Below are 18869 nucleotides of genomic sequence, written 5' to 3'. Positions count from 1 at the left end.
TACGATGCGGAGAAAACACTATATAAACAAAAGATCCAGATGATGGCCTGAATTTGTCCCTGTTTTTCATGTCCTATTATTAGATGATCCAAGGAAGGAAGATTCCTGTATGAAAATAAACTGAGTAATCCCACTGTCAAACTGAGACAACATAAAAATCAACCAAATGCGAGGGGAAGATACATTAATAATAACTAATGACAAAGGAGGCAGTCACGAAAACATAGTGATGAGATCCTTGGATTTGGATGCTACAAGGCAGAGGTCATCACCCTAGCACTCATGTCTTCATCTCTCACTTCAGCTTCCTCATTCTTAAAACTTGAAGGGTCAAACCTATATTCCTTCTAAAGACCCAGTCAGCTGTGAATCCTATGAGAAATCTGAATACAAATTGGTAGGTCAACCTCAAGGGTAGAATGGGCACCACGGAACCTATTTTTATGTTACTGTCATCGCAGTAGGGAATGCCAATCCTACTCCAATTTCCAAGTACATGAGGGCCCTAGTGGCCATTGAGTCCAACCCACAGCTGACCAAATCCCCTCTACAACCCAGGAAATCATTCAATCAAAATATATTCATTCAGCACCTACTATGTGACAAACACTAGTGATACAAAGCCAAAAATAAAAGTCCCTTCTAGACAGGGGAAATAACACAGACATATATAGGTATAGACTAAAACATCCATCAACCCACTGTATTTTTATAATTCTAATTGTGAAAAGCAATTTTTCCTGACACCAAGCCTAAATTTGTCTCTTTAGGCAGACAAAATTACACACGAAATAATTTCCAAACACAACAGAGGGTCAGTTTTGTAAAATGGGAATTTAGAGATCTGAGGAAAACAGGCGTGTGACTTTAATAAATTAGAGTACAATCACCCACCTTTCTACTAGATTTTAAAATCTTTTCATGACACAAATACATACACAAATCGGGGGTGGGGGGAACAGTCAGTATTCTAAACATTTTAGATTGAATTCCAAAAGGAATGTTATATGCACAGAAAATCTTGTAACTACAACAGACATCCACCAAAATCACTGAATCAGATTCTGAAGAACTGGTAGAGCATCCCCTCCATCCACCCCACCACTATCCCTGAATTTCCACCAGAAGCACAGACCTTCCTCTACAACTTCCTTTACAAGAAATCAATCAGCTTCTACTTGAAGACTTCAAGTGACCAGGAGAACTCCTTACCTCTTCTGAATAACTGTTAGGAAGCATTTTTCTTCTACCAAAGCTAAAAATCTGGCTCCCTGTAATGTTCACACATTGGTTCCAATTATGCTTATTGGGATCAAGCAGAACAAGCCACATGATAATTCTTCAAATACTTGAAAATGACAAACACATCCCTTACAACTTCTCTTCATAGAGAAATGCTAAAGCTCTTCCTTAGCTCAACTTCTCAGTAACATAAAATCCCATTTTATTTGAGGAAACCAAGCATTCAAAACATAACGATTACTTTAAGACTCTTCTTGTAAAACAGGAATAAAGACTGAACCTTTGTAAAGGGAACTCCCAGGTGAGGAAATTCTCTCTATCACCGCAGGTCTGTACCTTCTCTGGAACCTTCTCACAGAGATTAAGTGACTTGCAAGAGTCACATGGTCAGTATGTATCAGAATCAGGACTTGAACCTAGTCTTCCTGACCCCAATGATCTATTCACTATGCCATGTCATGTCTCACCTTGTTTAAAAAAAAAAAGTGGTATTTGTGAGAGTACTATTTCCCTAAAACAAATAAAACTCAAGACATCTGGCCTTTACATCTGGTCCCATATACAGAAACATTTTTCTAAGTGAAGTCCTTTTACCCTCAAATGAAGCCATTTTTACAAATACATATAAGCAACAAGTAAATAAAGAACCAAAATTTACTAAAGGAGGCACAAAAACATGATTGGGAGCATTTTTCATAGCTTTTTTGCAGTCATTAAAAAAATATAGCATTAATTACTAGAGCAGTATAGGTACAGGTAATGCCAAAAATCTAGTATTTTTTTTTCCAAAAAAGTATGCATTGAAATAACCATGTCTATTCATCAATCCCAGTCCTACTTCAGATAGCATCTACAACTTTCTAGTTAAGTAAGAAGTTTTTTTCCTCTCACCTTTGTTCGTGGGAATGTTCCTCCAAGTCCTCCTCAGAATCAGCCTATTTAAAAAAAAGGAGAAAATACATTTAAGGAGAAGTTTCAAATAGAAAACAGGAATCCACGTACATGAGAAAGAATTCTTTAAATCCCAACCAGGCTGACGCACTTGTAAGCAATGACTCACTGGCTTAAAGAATCCCACAAACCACAATCCTTTAGTTGCTCAAATGCCATCCCCACTAAGAGTCCTCAATTTGTTCTACCTCTATCTCCTCGAGACTCGTTTTCCAACTTACAGTCTGACAGTAAATAAAAACTCCAAACTAGAGTAAAAACAGATTTTTTTTTTTTTTACTATTGCACCAAAACTCCAAAAATACATGCCCATTGTAATTTTAAATCACCAGTTATAAAAATATCTGTTGACGTTTGTAAACACAAACCAAACCACACTTGGAAATTCATCACTTAATTTTGATCTCAAATAACGTAATAGCAATATAAAAAGAAAAAAGGGCCTTAAACTGAAAATTACTCAATATAGAAAACTCACCACTGTCATCTTAAGTAGCAAGTGCAATGGCATCCAATGTTTAGCAGCTTCTCCATGCCCACTTAAGCCAATCGTGTTATTTCATCTTGACACTTTCTGCTTCTTGGACATAGAAGACACCAAACTGTCCTATTGCTCCTTCTACTTCTTAAACTATTTTATTATCTGGTGTGATACTACACTAACTCTTCTTCCTACCTCTTCCGTAACTATGAGATTCATTCCTAAGCCTCTGCACTCACTGTTTCACCTATGATCTCCCTGCAGATCACTCCCTAAGTGCCCAGAGGGCATTTCCACTGAGCTCTCCCATTATTACCTAAAAATTAACTTATATCCCAAGCAATGCTCCCCACTCCAACATTTGTTCACTACAAATGGCACCATCTTTTTTCCAGGCTTAAACTTTGGAACTATCTTGCATTTCTCTTTCCTTCCTTCTTCACATATAGTCACCAGTGCCTCACTACTATCTTTTAGAGTCCCAGGTGTGTTTTTTCTCCATTCCTACTGTCATAGCCCAGATCCAAGTTTTCTCCCTTGGGCTTAAAATTGCTACATGCCGAGACAATTGCAATGGTTTCCTGATGTCTTCCCCTGTGTTTTCTGGCACCAATCTACCTTTCACATCATTGACAAATTAACATCCCTAACTGACCGACGCAATAAGTATTTTTTAAGCATTGGAAAAGGCAATTCAGTATAAACCTGTTAACAGCACTTATATGCCTAGAACTCATCTAACATGAAAGAATCACTCCGGGGTACCTAGGAAATTCGCTCCAAACTCTTTAGCCTTGGAATTTAAGACCCTCCAAATCTGCCCCCACTATACTTACCCAACCTCTCCAACAGGAAGCCTTCGGTCTACTCCCCATTCCCGCCTCTTTTCATCCAGATCTAAGCCCTTAGTGATTAATGCCCACCCAAAATTATACCCTCAACCTTCTGATTACAATACCTTATCCATAAGCCCTTCCTTGACTGCTCTTGACTCTCGACGTGTCTGCTATTCTCTGAATTGCTATAGTTTTTATTATACAACTTATCATATATGATTTGAATCATTCTTAACTGCGGCAACATGGCACAAGAGATAAAGGGCTGGCCCAGAAATCAAGAAGACCTGCGTTCTAGTCCTATTCTGACACTCACAATTACTAGAAGTAGTAGTAATAAAATTTTTGAAGTGTTTTTACGTATATTATCTCATCTAATCCTGTCAACAGCCCTTAACAGCCCTTTACCATCCTCATAAAAATACTGTCAGGTAGAAGCTGTAATCCTCATTTCACAGATGACAAAACTGGGAAAGATTAAAATGGTGAAGTAGCTTCCTAAGGAAAACAAACCCAGAATGCCAACTCTGCTTTTCATCATCAGAACATGCCACCCTGTCAAAGTGCAAAAATACATGGATTACTAACACTTGTTCAGGGCAAACCTCAGAGTAGAATGACAAAGAGACATCACTGTACAAGTAAGATTTTCAAGCACTGGAACGCTCAATTTAACATCCTAGTGCAGCGAACAAGACTACAATAAAAAAAAAAAAAAAAGAAAAAAAAACTTGGACATTCCCTTGGAGTTTACTGAATTCTCTCCTACAGCCAGACTCCCAGCTCAGAAACTAATGCTATATAGTAAAGCCTCTTACACTAATGAACCAAGAGAGGGAAAATGGTTTTCCTTAAAAAACAAAGATCAAGAATGATATATTTGAGATGATGTGTATTTGATGGGAGGAGGGGGAATGTAGAGATTCAACATATTCTTTCTAAAAAAATTACTACCAAATTAAATACCTATTGTTCTTTAGTTCAGAAGAAAAAATAAAGTGAGACTTTCTATTACTTCAAGGCCAAAAGTCTCCTCCACATCTATACAGTCTCAACCCAAAATAAATGGTCCTTCCTCCTTGAAACTATTCTCACACCAGGGCCATTCATGAGTGGTCTTTGTGATAACAGATTGAATGAACCGAAGAGAGGTCCTTGTTTCTAACGTGCAACCACTTTCAAAACAGAACTAAATAACAAAATCAGTAAAGTATACAGAAAATTTCCAGACAGCCATTCCACTGCCATCTTTAGAATGGACCTGAAAACATCCAAGATGGGAAAAGCACAGAAGTACAAAGAAGTAACCAAAAAAGGTAGTTTTATCCCTCTTGAGGCTTAAGGAAAAATAATGTTTCAGTGTCTTTATCCCCAGTAAATATTTCTAACCACCTATCCTCTATGGGAATCAGTCCCAAAGGCTACAGAGAGATAGGAGACCTAGCCCCTACTTGAAAGGAGAAAACTGCCTCATTAGGAAAACAAGACAAAGACAAACAACGATACTTAGCAGGGAGCACCTAATAATCAGTAGATAAGTGATACCAAGGGAGAATATAGAGGGGGAGCTGAGAGGCAAGAATACTCACCAAGGACTGGGATACCAGATCAAAGACTTCACAGCTAAAGTGGGTTGTGCAAAGAGAAGAATTTCACTGAGACTATTAGAAAGACAAAACATGGGGAACAAGTAAATGTGAGGAGAAATGGGACCTGCACAGGGAACAGTGACTAGAACAGATTAGCTGGGGAGAGGGTAACTGTAGGGGAAAAAACAGGAAATGATTTGTGAGGAGGTTACAAGTCTACAAGGGGCAACTAGGTGGCACAGTGGATAGAGAGACAGGCCTTGAGTCAGGACAACCTGAGTTCAAATCCAACCTCTGAAAGTAAGTAACTGTGTGTCCCAATTTGCTTCAGATTTCCTCATCTGTCAAATGAGCTGGAGAAAGGAATGGCAAACCACTCTAGTACATTTGTCACAAAGACCCCCAAAGGAGTCACTAAAAGTTGGACATGACTGAAGATGATTAAAGACGTCTACAGAAGGCCAGGCTTAATGAGTCTGGAGTTCTAGGCAAGGTGGAATAATATTATTTGGGCTTTGGGGGGAAGTAAGAGGAGTCATTAGATCATAGACTTAAAGTTGAAAGAGACCCTTGAGGTCCAACAGTGAAACACCCTAATTTTAGAGGTGAAATAACTTTTCCAGTTTCACACAAGTGGTAATGAGGAGAACCAAGATTTGAATTCAGTGCCCTCTCACCCAGAGCACCATAAAGCCAAAAAGCAGGGATTAACAATAAATCAGAACTTAGATTAGCTGCAACAAAAAACCGTAGCCCGGTAGAACAAGAACAAAAGGTTCAGCCATTCACTTTTAGAAAAATAGTGGACCATGGGTGCAGAAGCATGTGTTAGACTTGGCAGCTTTGTCGTTCACTTATTCAGATGTTGTTTGCTGCTGTTGTAGAAAGAAATGATCAATTAAGGAAAAGTATAACAAGAACATATTGGGAACTCTCTAAAATATTCAAAACAAACAGCAACAATTTAGAAAGAAAAACAAGAATAAACTGTTGGAAAAAAATTGCATGAGGTTCTTAAGCCCATGATGCCTAAGCCAAGGGAGCCTCTTCTTTGTCAATTTTGTGTGACCAGTGCCTAATAATGACTGACACTTCATGAGTTAACATTTACTGAATTGAAGACAATTATTCTAAGGTCACCACCACAGAATAAAGTGGGCTCAAGTCAATACTGGAACAGGTATAGCTTTGCTCTTTATTATAATGATAACTAGTACTTTAAGGTTTGCAGGTTTTTTGAGTTTGTCCTTTGTTCTTCAAGGGGACCATGACATCCAGATGATGACATGACTTGCAGTTGATTCTGATTTGAGTAAGGGAGGGTTGTGCAAGGTCACCAGCTCATTTTCTCCTCCTGAGCCATCTAGGTACAGTGGCTAGGACAGTGGCAGTCCATCAGGACTGGAGATGGCCCAGGATGCAATGGGAGACCCTGGCCCTCTTCTCCTCTCCTGTCCTTAAGGTTTGCAAAGTGCTTTATGAATATTATCTTGCTTCACTCTCTTAACAGTCCTAGGAAGTAGATGCATTATTATCCCCAAAGGCAAACAGAGGGCCACTTCTTTCTTCTACTTTCAGAGTCTAGTCAAAAAGCATTTATTAACCATCTCCCATGTGCCAAGCACATAGCTAAGAACTGGCCGTATAAAGAAAGCTAAAAAGTAGTTCCTGTTCTCAAAAGCTCAGTCTAAAGGGAGGCAACTGGACAACATGCGAACAGTTACATACAAACAAAATATATACAGAAAAAAATTGGAGATATCTTCTTGACTCATCCCTGCAGGAAGTAGACTATACTCCTACCTACCAAAATATTTTACATCACAATAAAAAGGTACTAGACATAGCACGAATTGAACTCCAAAATGTCTAATACAAGGGCAGCTAAGTGATTCAGTGGATAGAGTACCGGACCTGGAATAAGGAAGATCTAAGTTCAGATCTAGCTGTGTGACCCTGGACAAGTCACTTTACCCTGTCTGCCTCAGTTTCCTCAACTGTAAAATGATCTGGAGAAGGAAATAAGAAACTACTCCAATATCTTTGCCAAGAAAACCCCAAATGGGGTCACAATGAGGCAGACACAACTGAAACAACTGAACAACAACGTCTCTTACATATAATGGTGCTCAAATTATCTGTACTGATCTAGCAACTTTGTCAGAAGGTGGAAGTAACTCCCTACCACCCAGTAAAAGATCAGGTTTAAATCAATAACCCTTACATTTAACTGTTAGTTTTAGTGAACCATCATCAGATGAATCTGTAACCTAATCAGCGAAGGCAGCCCCTTCACCAATGGACATTACATCACTGAGATTTTCATCCATCTTTCCATAAATCCTCCAGAGACCCTGCCCTCCAATGCTCTGATTACCTCCTTCCTTCAGTATCTCTTTGTTCATCCCAGCTCTCCATCTGACACCAGATTCCCTTGTATGATCATAAAGAACAGCAGGCATTTTTACCAGGCTTGGCAAGCTCTGCATACATTATTTCATCTGATATTCATGACTAGGTAAAATGGGGAGTGCAAATATTACTACCTTCATTTTACCGATGAGAAAATTAAGACCTTACAGAGCAATGAGAGGTAGGCAGTAAGGTCTACTGGAGAAAACCCAGGACTAAGAATAGAGACCTGAGGTTGTCCTGGGCCCTGACACTTACTAGTTATGAGACCGATTCTCTTAACCTCTCCACACCTCCCTTTCCTTATCTGAAAGCCAGGAGAGAAAATAGTTTTTCTATGTATTTTACAGGGTTATTGTAAGAAAGATTGCTTTTTAATGTTTAAAACCCTATAAAAAATTTTTAGGGAAAGGGCACTGGATTTAGAACCAGAGGTCCCAAGTTTGAATCCAATATGTCCTACTAACCATGGGCAAATTCCTTAACCTCATCCAGCCTGTGTTTCGAAAAGACTGAACTTGGTCAATCTTTAAGGTCCTTTCTGTCTATATCTGATCACAACTAGCTCAAGGAAACCTAGTTAAGTAGTGAAGGAAATAGAACAACAGGCAGTGTTCTGTCTCCTAACGCAGTGTTCTTTCTAATGCATCCTCCTTCAAGAGTGTGAATATTTAAGGGACAAGGGCAGGCGGAGAGGAAGGGGAAATAAATCCAATCCCACACACATAGAAAAATAAAGCCAGTGAAAATAATAAGCATCAGGCAAATATTTGCAGGCATGGCCTTCCCTTCTGAGTTAAATGTCAACTCTTCTGATGCTCCCAATTTACTCTTAAACCACTGTCACTGCTGTGGTTCAAAATCCACTTTACAAATTCTTCTTCCTCCCCAGCTCCACCATGTGAAAAAAATCCAAGTTATTAAAGGTCAATGGAAGTAAACTTAGCAGTTCCAATGAACCCAGAAGCAATTTTTAAAAAATTTCTTCCAAATCCAATTGAAAGAATTTCTAAAATCAATGTCTGCCATTTAAAAAATATTCTGAAAAGACTGACCTTAAAGTGACAAACTTCCCTTTCTGAAATTATCTCAGCCACAGACTATTTTTTTTTCCAGGTACATGAAAGCTAAAATACTGTAGAAGATCACTATATGTACATACATGGAAGTGAAGGTGCCACACTTGAATAACTGTTTTGAATACCACTCATTTCACTTTCATTATAACTAAAACCATACAGAATTTTTAGACCATAAGGGGTTTTTTTTAAAGAGTGTTATTGTGGAGATATGTTCTAGCTAAGCATTGCTTTTGATCAGTTCCAGTGCTCAAAACTGAGTACGAATATTCCATTTAATGAAACAAAAAATTCAGAACTGGGGCCAATCACATACCTGCCAGTAAAATAATTTCTTTACAACCACAAAGTCTGACATTTCCTCCTCTGAATGTAATGACTTAATCTCAAACCCTAGCACACATGACAGGAGAGAGTCTATAACTTAGCTTCTTTCTGGGGCGGCTTGGCCTCTGCCACTAACCAGTAAGAGGGAGAAGCTAGTTTATCCTTTTTAAATGGGGCAGCTTCCCAAAGGAAGGGTCCCTCTTCACTGGAGGCCAGCAAGTCTGAGTGTCTAGAAAAACTTTCCCTGAAATCACCTCTTAGCCCTAACGGTAGCAAGTCCATATTTGTACTGGCACAGATGAACGTCAGACTAAATTCTTGCCCTCTTGCATACTTTACAAGGACTCTACGGATTTTACATTTCAAGATGTGTTTTCTTCCGTGCAAAATTATCTCTCAGTTTCCTACTCTCCAAAAACAGGAACGAAGGAAGAATACACCAGAATAGAATACAGTCCTTCAAACAGGATGGACAGAAACAACTTTTATCTTTAAAATGACACCCCAAGCTGATTACAAACTTGGATCCGCAAGTAAAGAGTATGCTTAAGGTCACAGACCGAAAGCTGGAAAGGAACTGAAAGCGTCTCTAGCACAATCCTCTCATTCTACAGATGAGAACCTAAGGCCCAAAAAGGATATGTTTTTCGTAACACAGTTCAAAAAAAATCTACTAACCAAGTACTTTTTCCATAGTCAGAATTTTTTGCATTAAATCAATCATCCAAGTTTTGCAATGGTATATCTGTAATGGTAGCAATCCCTGTGCTATGTGACGGATTCACCTAAAATGTTACAGCAATTATTTTCTGCCTTGCATACATCATTCCATCACCATATAGGAAAAAAAACCTGAAATTCAAGTTCTTAGGTGGGTGTATTCTAAAACGCACTAGAGAAGTTTGGAAAGAAGTCAAAGGGCATTAGCATATATTAAAAATAAGTATCTTTAACCTAAAACTGTTGAATTCTAATGGAAACTACCACTTATTAGCATTTATGTACCATAGCCTTCAACCTTTTCCAGGTATGCGGCACTTCGGGAGTCCTAATTCATCCCCTCCCATCCTGTGGGTCATTCATTCAACACCACACTCCCTCGTGTTGCACTTGGTCCAACTAGGGTCTACCACCAACCAATAAGAGACGAAAGCCGAGCAGTCTGTTATCCTTTTTAAACGGGACACCATCCCCAAAGAATGGTCTTCACTAGAGGCCGCTAGCGTTTGCATCGTGACCCCCTTCACGGACCCAAGAGCCTGCACTCACAGCATTCTCCATATCCCCCTTTTCTCATCACTCCATCGTAACTGGGCTCGCTGGCTGGCCCTGGCTGGCTGGCCCCGGCAAGGTGGCCCCTACTCCCCAGCCGTTCGCCTGGACCTGAGGCCGGCATGACTCACAGGCCCCATCCCATGGAGGGGCCGGGGCTGGGAAAGGCTACATTGTTGCCAGGTGTCCTGGCCTGGCTACATCGTGTATTTGCTTTGCAAATTGACATGGGTGCTGCACAGGGCTGCCAAGGGGTGGCTGGCGAGGTCTCTCCTCCCCCACACACCCCCACACACACCCCTCTGGCCACGGACAGAAAACACACACAAGTTAAAAACCGTCACCGTCTCACCTGAGTGGGCAGCAGGAGTTCCCCTTCTTCTGCCTGCCACAGCTCGACCACATTGGGCAGGGGCTCGATGACTAGAAGAACACCCAAAAAACGCATTTTAAAATCGGAAAAAACCCTCTTCTATCAGGTGACACTACCCTGTCCTCGCCCCTCCGTTACTCTAACTTTTCCTTAATTTTTAAAAAGAAAAACCATTGGAGGGAGAGGGAAAGAAGCGAAACAAAGTTCCAAAGCCCGTCTGCACACTGGCAAGTTTTAGTCACGTTAGGCCACTTGTCCAGGACGGAAAGAAGGAAGCCGGGTTTCTGGGCGATGCCAGCTGGGGGGAAGAAGGGCCAAGGAGAAGGGGCTTTCACGGCCCTCTGATTTTATTTGGGGGTGCCCTTCTTCATGACAGCATTGGCCAAGCCCGAAGTAGAGGAGGGGGCGTCGGTAGCCCGGGCCGGCTGGAACAATGCGTCAGGAAGTGGGGGGCCGAGGACAGGAGAGAAGAAAGGAGAGAGAACAGAGGGCAGGAGAGAAGGCAGGGCAGCAGAGGCCGGGCCAGGCCGGCACAAAGCGGGGGCTGCGCTCGCCGCGCTCCAGGCACGCACGCCGGGCGCCCCGCATGCACAAAGCCGGGGGGCGGCCGGTGGGAGGGGGGCAGAGGAGGGACACCCAGCCGGCCCGCCCCCCCCTCAGCCCCTAGCAGCTAGCGGCTCGCTCTGGCCTCCCCCCACTCCCTAACTTGGCCGCCTCTCCCGTGGGGGCTGGGGCGGGGGCGCGGGGGTCCCTGCGGCTGACCTTGCCCCTGAGCCCCTCCCGGGCGGCAGCAGGGCCACAGGAGCTGGAAGAGGCCCAACAGGAGGTTCGCGGCCGTGGCGGCGCGGCGGTAGGCTCCGGGCTGCGGGCAGGGGAGCCGGGCCATGCTGCTGCTGCTGCTGCGAGGGCTGCTGCTGCGAGGGCTGCTGCCGCCGGCGCCGCCGGGCTGCGGCTGCTGCTGCTGCTGCTGCTGCTGTTGCTGCTGCTGCTGCGGTGCTCGCGCTCCGGGCTCCGCTGCGGGCGGACGCCGCCTGCGCCGCCGCTGCCTCGTCCGCCGCTGCCGCCGCCGCCGCCGCCGCCGCCTCCCTCCGCCGCGGCTCCGCCCAGGCCCCGGCCCCGCCCCCACCTCGGGCCCCGCCCCGGGCCCGCCCCCGCGGCCCTCCGCGCGCGCCCGCCCCGCCGCCGCCCGGGCCTCCCCCAGCCCCCAGCCTCGAGCGGGGCTCCTGGGCTGTGCGCGCGTGTGCGACACAGATAGGGAGGGGGGATGGAACGCGGGGGCGGGGGCGCTGACAATGAGGGGCCCCGCCCGAACGCCCGGGCCAGCACGTGGCTCCTCCATCCTCCCGGGAGCCCTGCGGGGGCCAGGCCGGCCCTGGGAGGGGCGGGGGGGAGGTGAAGAGGAGCGTGGAGAGGGGCGGGGGGGTCATCCCCCCGTCCGTTGGCGAGGAGGTGGATTCTGGCTACGTGGAATAGATTGGGAGGCGGGCAGAGAATCTCACGCACGCCCCTATAGAACACGAGTGGCAACAACGCGCTCGCTGCGGGAAGAAGCCGGAGCGCGGCCGCGTGGCCCCTGCCAGCTAAGCACCGAGGACATCCGGTGCCTGCACGGTCCGCCCTCGAGGGCCAGGGGCTCCCCCGAGGCCCGGGCGGCCGGCCTCGAGGCCGGCGGGCCTTTCGTGGCCCTGGTCCCAGGCGGAGCAGGTGCTCCCCCGCCTCCCAGTGAGGCTGCCGTGCGGACGAGGCTCTTCCAGAAACCCGCGGCTGCAGGGCAACCTCCCTGTCCTGGAAGAACCGCGCTCGTCAGCCGCCCTGCTGCGTTTGGACACGTGGGGGTCCGGGGCTAGGACGGCTTTAAAAGGCCTCCCGAGGGGGATCCCGGCCCCCGCCCCGAGCGTCAGCCGGGGATCCCGGGCCCTGCCCCGTCTGGGCCCCCCTGCAGGTTTGCCGGGCAGCGGCCCTGCACGCCCGGGAGAAGCCTCGGAAGATCTCTTTCAAAGTCCTGCGGTGCCACCTGAGGTGCCAGTCACGAAGAGGGGCTGTCGGTGCGGATCCACGATAAGGAGAGGGCTGCGCACCTGCTGAAGTGACGGCGGCCCTTGATCTCACCGCACGTGGAGCCCCACACGTGGTCACCCATCGAGGCCCGAGGGCCCAGTGAGACTGGCGAGGATGGAACGAAGGATCTCTGACGCACCCGCTTCCGGGAGTACCTGGCCGAGGCTGAGCGAGCTGCTTATACCAGAAGAACAAGGTGTTGGAGCTGCAAGGGCTGTGCGGGGGTCCGGGGCTCTCGGGCCCAGAGAAGGTTAATGCCGTGGGCTGGCCACGCAGACCTGGCTGGCGACGCAGGCTGCAGAGCCCGGCCCTCTTTTCCCTCCCCAGATTGGTACAAAGTTTACAGGGCATCTCACGAAGGACAGCATGGTCTTCACCAATTTGTGACCCAAATACAGTCAGTTTGGTTACTAGTGACGTAATAGTTTTCCCTTCTCTTCCTTTAATTTCCTGGTTCCTTTGAACATAGACTCTCTTCTGCCAGCATTGCCCCAGTTCCTTCCCAGTTTTTCCGCACCCCCCCCCCCCCCCCAAGGCACAGGGAGGATAATTAATTTGCCCAGCATCACCAAGGATCAGAAGCGCACTTGGAACCAAACCTTGCCTCTGAAGTCAGTGGTCTCCCAGCCTGCACACCAGCTCTCCTCTTTTCCATTTCCCCAGGTTTTTCTTGTCCCACAGGGCTAATGTCACACTTAGAGCTGGTACTCAGTAATTCTTAATGAAGAAAGTACCCAGGAGGCAAGTAGTGTGTAGATTCACATTTACAATTTGTTCATAAAATGGAAGATCAAACCAATGGCCTGTGGTGATTGACACTACTTCAATATGTCACCCAACATTGATCACCTTTACAAACTGTTTAGGGGAGAAAAAGTTGCAACCGTGCAAAAAAGAAAATATTTTGTTTCCAAAACCAAACGGCTTTTTTTTTTCCAAACCAACTGGGGTCAGAGCTAAGAAAATCTTTTATGAAACAAGAGCATCGTTAGGCTGAGGAAATACAGCATATGCCACTATGGATCATACCTCTCATTTTAATTGAATTTGTGTTCCCAGACTGGTTTTTGTTTTTAGAGACTCGTCTTATTTTCCTAGTTGAGGGCCTATGGTTCCATGGTAATTTCCTGTGACACAGAGAGTAATGTCATGTTCTTCTGTTGCTCTCCAGATAGCCACCTGTGCGTGTCTGCAGTGCCATGGCTTGGGATAGGTACACAGCAATTACACAGCTGTCTTCTCAGATAAATTTGATCTGTCTGGTCAGCACTGGCTACTCCTCTGAAATTATTATGTATCCTGACTCACTGTAGGGAGGACGTTGTTGATCCAAGGAGCAGCATATATATCCAGTCTAGCCCCCTCATTTTAAGTTTTATTGCTTCAATAAACCTTTTGCTTTTGTATTGTTTTTGTTTTCAGTCCTAACTCTGTGACCCGAAGATACTAGCGTGGTTGGCCAGCTCATTTTACAGACGAGGGACTGAAGCAAACAGGGTTAAGTGATTTGCCCAGGGTTGCAAAGTTAGTATCTGAAGCCAAATTTCAGTTCATGAAGATGAATCTTCCTGATTCCAAGCCCAGTGCTGTATCCATTGTGACACCTCACTGTCCTTTTATGCCATGGTTGGGGTTTTTTTGTTTCATTATATCCTATTTATTCTACTTTTCAACCTTCCCTCAGGAAAAAAAAATAAGCAAACCCAGATAGAAATGACGCAACCCTTTCTAACAGTATACATCATACTCCATTCTACATCCAGAGGACCCCAACTTTCTGTTGAGAAAAAAGAATGTGTTTAATCTTGGGTTCTGAAAAACAACACTTAGAGATTTCCTGCCCATCATGTTTTTTGTTTACTTCAATATCATTGTGCGTATTGTTCTACCTGACCTTCTAGTTTTATAGATGAGAAAACTAAGACTAGGTAGTAGATAGACCACAGGACCTCCAGAAGACCTGAGTTCAAATCCAGCCTCAGACATTTACTGGGTGACACTGGGCAAGTCCCTTAATCCTGTTTGTTTCAGTTTCCTCATCTGTGAAATAAGCTGGGGAAGGAAATGGCAAACCACTTCACTATCTTTGCCAAGAAAACCCCAAATGGGGACATGAAGAGTTGGACACAGCTGGAAAAAGACTAAAGGATAACAACATTCTCTAAGAGTGTTGTAGATTTTCAGAGTCTTAGAGTTTGGAAGTAAGTTCAGACCCACCCATAGATAATGAAGCAAAAATCCTTTTTTCAGCACATAACCTGACAGTTCAACCTCTCCTTAAAGACCTCCAGCCAAGCAGAGGCAAGCACTAATTGTAGGCGAGTTTTTCCTTATACTCTGACGAAATTAGCCTTTAAAAATGTCTTATCCGTGGGTCGTAGCTCTGCCTTCTCATCTCTCTTCTGAGTGACAGCCCTTCAAATTCGTTGCCCTTCTCTGCCTGTCTCTGTCTGCCTGCTCATTTTCTTTCGAGGCTAAGTAGACCCAGTTCTCATGTCATTGAAGGTCCTTTACCCTCCAGGCTTCCCATCCACAGCATGATCAATGACATTCTTAAATCTGAACGCAATACAACCCAATATTGTAAAACTGAGCTGATCAGAATAGTACAGCAGGACTTTACCTTAGTGTTTATGTTATGAGGTTCTTTGGAGCAGGGACTAACTTCTGCCTCTTTTTTTTTTTTTTTAAATCCTCAGATCTTTAGCACCAAACTGGACACAAAGAAGGCGCTTAATAAATGTTTATTAATGATGCTGATAGTCTAAGATGGCATTAAGCTTTGTTTGTCTCATACTTCCTACTCTTGATTCTTAAGCCTTCCAGAAAGTCATTTATGAAAATGTTAAATAACAAAGGACCAAGGGTAGACAGATCCCCAGGGCACTACATCATACACCTTCTTCTAAAATGATTTTGAGCGGTGGCTCCCATTCCGAGGCCTCCCTCTCAGATACTCTTCCAACTCTAAATACTGAGAGTAAAAAATTAATTGAAATTAGTGTGTTAATTTCCTTCCCTGCACATTTGCTTGCTAAAATAAAACCACGTTAATTTACTTGGAGGGGGAAGAGAGGGAGAAATGTAGAGCCCAGATAAAAGAATTAAAGGAAATGCTTGTTATATGCAATAACTACTTCTTATATTCAGGTATCCAGGGAAACCTTGGAGGGATTTCTAGGTCTAACTCTTTAAGAAGCTTATCAGCTCATTAACAGATAAAGAGAAAGGAGTTAGCGCATTTATTATTTAAATACAAATCTCTTTCTAAAGTGTCCTTAAAAATCACTTATTGACTTTCTCTTATGGAAGTCCAAACAAAAAAACAAACCTTATTTACACTATTTACTTAGTAATTCTTTTATTTCCAAAGGGAAAGATAAACTTCTGGCTTAGTTAACAAAACACAAAAACCCCAGTTCGTGAGGGCCAAATCAACAGAAGGACTCCAGCCTCCCCAAGTGTCAGAGGGGGTCGCTGCATTTTTTCCTCATTCATTATAAAAATACGGATTTGTTCCTTTCTCCTTGTCCCTATATTGAAACTATTCTGTCATTGCATTTTGCAAAATCGATACCAGTAAGTTTCTCCCCTCCCCCCAAAAAAGCAACCCACTTAAGAACCGGGACTTCTACTTCTGAAACCAGAAGGAAGCAAATTCAGCTTCAGTAAATGTTTATCAAGTGCCCACTATGTATAAGTATACTGGGCTGGCAGTCAATAAACATTGGTTAAGCACCTACTCTACGCTAAGCACTGGGGATATGAAGGCACCTATTCACAAACAAAACCAGAACCATTCCTGCTTTCCCAGAGCTTATCCCTTACTAGGGAAATAATAACATGGACACAGATAATTAAATCCAAAGTATATACAACACTACAAAGTAACTCCAAGACAGAGAATGTTAAACTGGAAAGATAAGGAAAGGGTTCATAAAGGGTGTGGGTAGTATCCAAACGGGGCTCTGAAGAAAGCTAGAGGTTTCTGAGACTCCAGGTATGGGCAATCATTCACATAAAGGCACAGGAGCATGAGAGTGCCCTGTTCAGGGATTGGCAAAGCAGGCTAGTTGGGTGGCAATTCCGTTTAAATGAATAAACTATAACTTTTGGTAACTAATTTCAGCAAGAAAAATGGGCTTGTATAGTTGTTTTAAAGTTGGTCCCTTTCCTACCTGATCAAATATTTCACTTCTGTAAAAGGAATAATCAGTGAAACTTAACCTGGGATCTGTTAACTTGTTTGTTCATTTATTTTATATTTTATTATTTTCAATGTATTTTATATAGTTTATGTGTTTCAATAATACTGTATTTCATTGTGATTTGCTTTCTTTGTAATCCTATGTGTTTTATGCATTTAAAAATATGATTCTGAGAAGGGTCCATAAGCCTCACCAGTGTGCCAAGAGGGGTCTATGACATAAAAAAGGTTAAGAATCCAAGATTTAAATGCATAGAAATACTCATTGACTCAGTAACATATGTAATGATAATAATAACTCAGAGGCATAATGGAAAGAGACTTCTTTAGGGAAGAACTGGGTATAAATACAGCTGGCTTTATGATCCCAGAGGGGGTGCTCAACCTCTTAGAGCCCCAGGCAACTGTCTTAACACCATAAATTGCAGAAGAGCAGCTTATCTGCCTAGAATGAGGGAGTTTCCTCACCTGGTATGTCTCATACCAACAGAATCATAGATCTGGACCCAAAAAAAAGCATATGTAAAACACTTTGCGAATCTTTAGACAGTATATAGATACATGGATGCAATATCTTCTTTAATCTTTGCCAAAACTAGTGAGGTAGATAGTATAAATTTTGAGATTCAATTTGACAGCCATCTCTTAAGCACCTACCATGTGCAAAGCACCATATTCTGCATTGAGGATGCAAAGATTTAAAAAAAAAAAAACAGACTCCTTGAACTCAGGGCACTTATGTCCTACTGCTAGGAAACTGACACTCATCTGAAGGTAACCTGCCCGTCAGCAGAGACTTATTAAATAATTTGCATTTCTCCTACCATCACCACATTTTTCCCCTTTGCCTCTTACAAGTTAAATCTGCCCAGTCATCCAGGTTTTCCAAAGACAGAGCTGTAACCTAAAAGGATATGTGATGGTGTTTAGCTTAAATGAGGATTCAAGCTTCCAACACAAACCAGCTGCATAACCTTGGATGAGTCATTTAACTTCTCAGGACCCAGGACAGCTCCATAAATGCCCTCGTATTGTTCGTCTGTATAATGGAAGGAAGTACTAAATGTCTGTACCAAAAAATACAAGCAAACAAACAAAAAGCTACAGTTGAATAAATCAGTAACCTTTCCAAATTAAAAAATAAAAAAGAAGAGATAATGAATGCAGTTCATTTTATCATTCCCTTTGAGGCCTACATACTACATAATATACCCAGAAAAGTTTTTTTTTTTTTTCCATCGGGACTGTCACAGGGCTTAATATAAGAATATAATATAATTATTATATTATAGTATAATATAATATTAATATAATTCTTAACATAAGAAACCAATAACATTTTATCAGAGGCAATGATGATAAGGAAGAAGTTAATATTACCATCTGTTTTACTGATGCACCCTAAGAGTCATAAGACTTTTCCATCTGACTAGTAGCTGAAACCTTGAACATTCCTTTTCTCCTCCATTGAACAGCGAGCTCCCTGGAAGCAGGGACTGTCTTTCTTTGCTACTTGTCTCTTTGACATTTACCCCAGTGGCTGATGTAAACAAAGTGCTTTAATAAATGTTTTCTGATTGATAATAAATGTGTTCATTCATTTATTCATGTTTGACATGGGCAATAGACTATCTGGTCTTTTTAGAGATATGTTAGGTTTTGATCAATGTATTAGTGTCATTGAGATGGGTTATGGGTTGTAAGACCTAGCAAGTTTAACATGTCTCTCTGAAGGGCTTAGTACAGGGCCTAATAATTAGGGGTGTCCAAAAGTAGAATGGAAGGTAATGAATGTCTCTTCACCAATAGTCTTCAAGATCAGGCTATGCATTGGCTGATAAAGAGGATTCCTGTTTAAGCCTAGGTCAGGCAAACAATGCACAAGTTGTTTGGTTGCCCTTCATTCTGAAAGACGACCAAAATGATATCGTTATGCTAAAGTCAAGCTTCAGTGTGTCTGACTGTGGCAGATCAGACCAACATGAGCTCAGAATGCTCTACCACAGGTCAGGCACAAATAGCCCATGTGAACATTTGAGGTA

General features: G+C 43.3%; 1 protein-coding gene across 5 annotated transcripts in view; it reads right to left on the bottom strand.

The window, feature by feature from the left end:
* TMEM131L (transmembrane 131 like) overlaps positions 1–11596 on the bottom strand; it is a 165609-nt gene extending 154013 nt beyond the window's left edge. For 2 of the 5 annotated variants that reach the window (XM_072621302.1, XM_072621301.1), the window contains exons 1-3: positions 11325–11588; positions 10542–10612; positions 2134–2177 (exon numbers count right to left, since the gene is read on the bottom strand). In XM_072621302.1, coding sequence (XP_072477403.1) covers positions 2134–2177; positions 10542–10612; positions 11325–11448 — 239 coding nt within the window. In that variant the 5' untranslated portion in view covers positions 11449–11588. Of the gene's footprint in view, positions 1–2133; positions 2178–10541; positions 10613–11324 lie in introns of all 5 variants that reach the window. The other 3 variants (XM_072621300.1, XM_072621303.1, XR_011969734.1) reach the window with 2 other exon arrangements.
* Between the last annotated feature and the right edge of the window lie 7273 nt (positions 11597–18869).

The sequence above is a fragment of the Notamacropus eugenii genome, chromosome 6, assembly GCF_028372415.1.
Source record: "Notamacropus eugenii isolate mMacEug1 chromosome 6, mMacEug1.pri_v2, whole genome shotgun sequence".
In the NCBI taxonomy this organism is placed as follows: Eukaryota; Metazoa; Chordata; class Mammalia; order Diprotodontia; family Macropodidae; genus Notamacropus; species Notamacropus eugenii.
The sequence above is the reverse complement of the archived record's forward strand: the minus strand, read 5'-3'. Positions and strand labels throughout refer to the sequence as shown.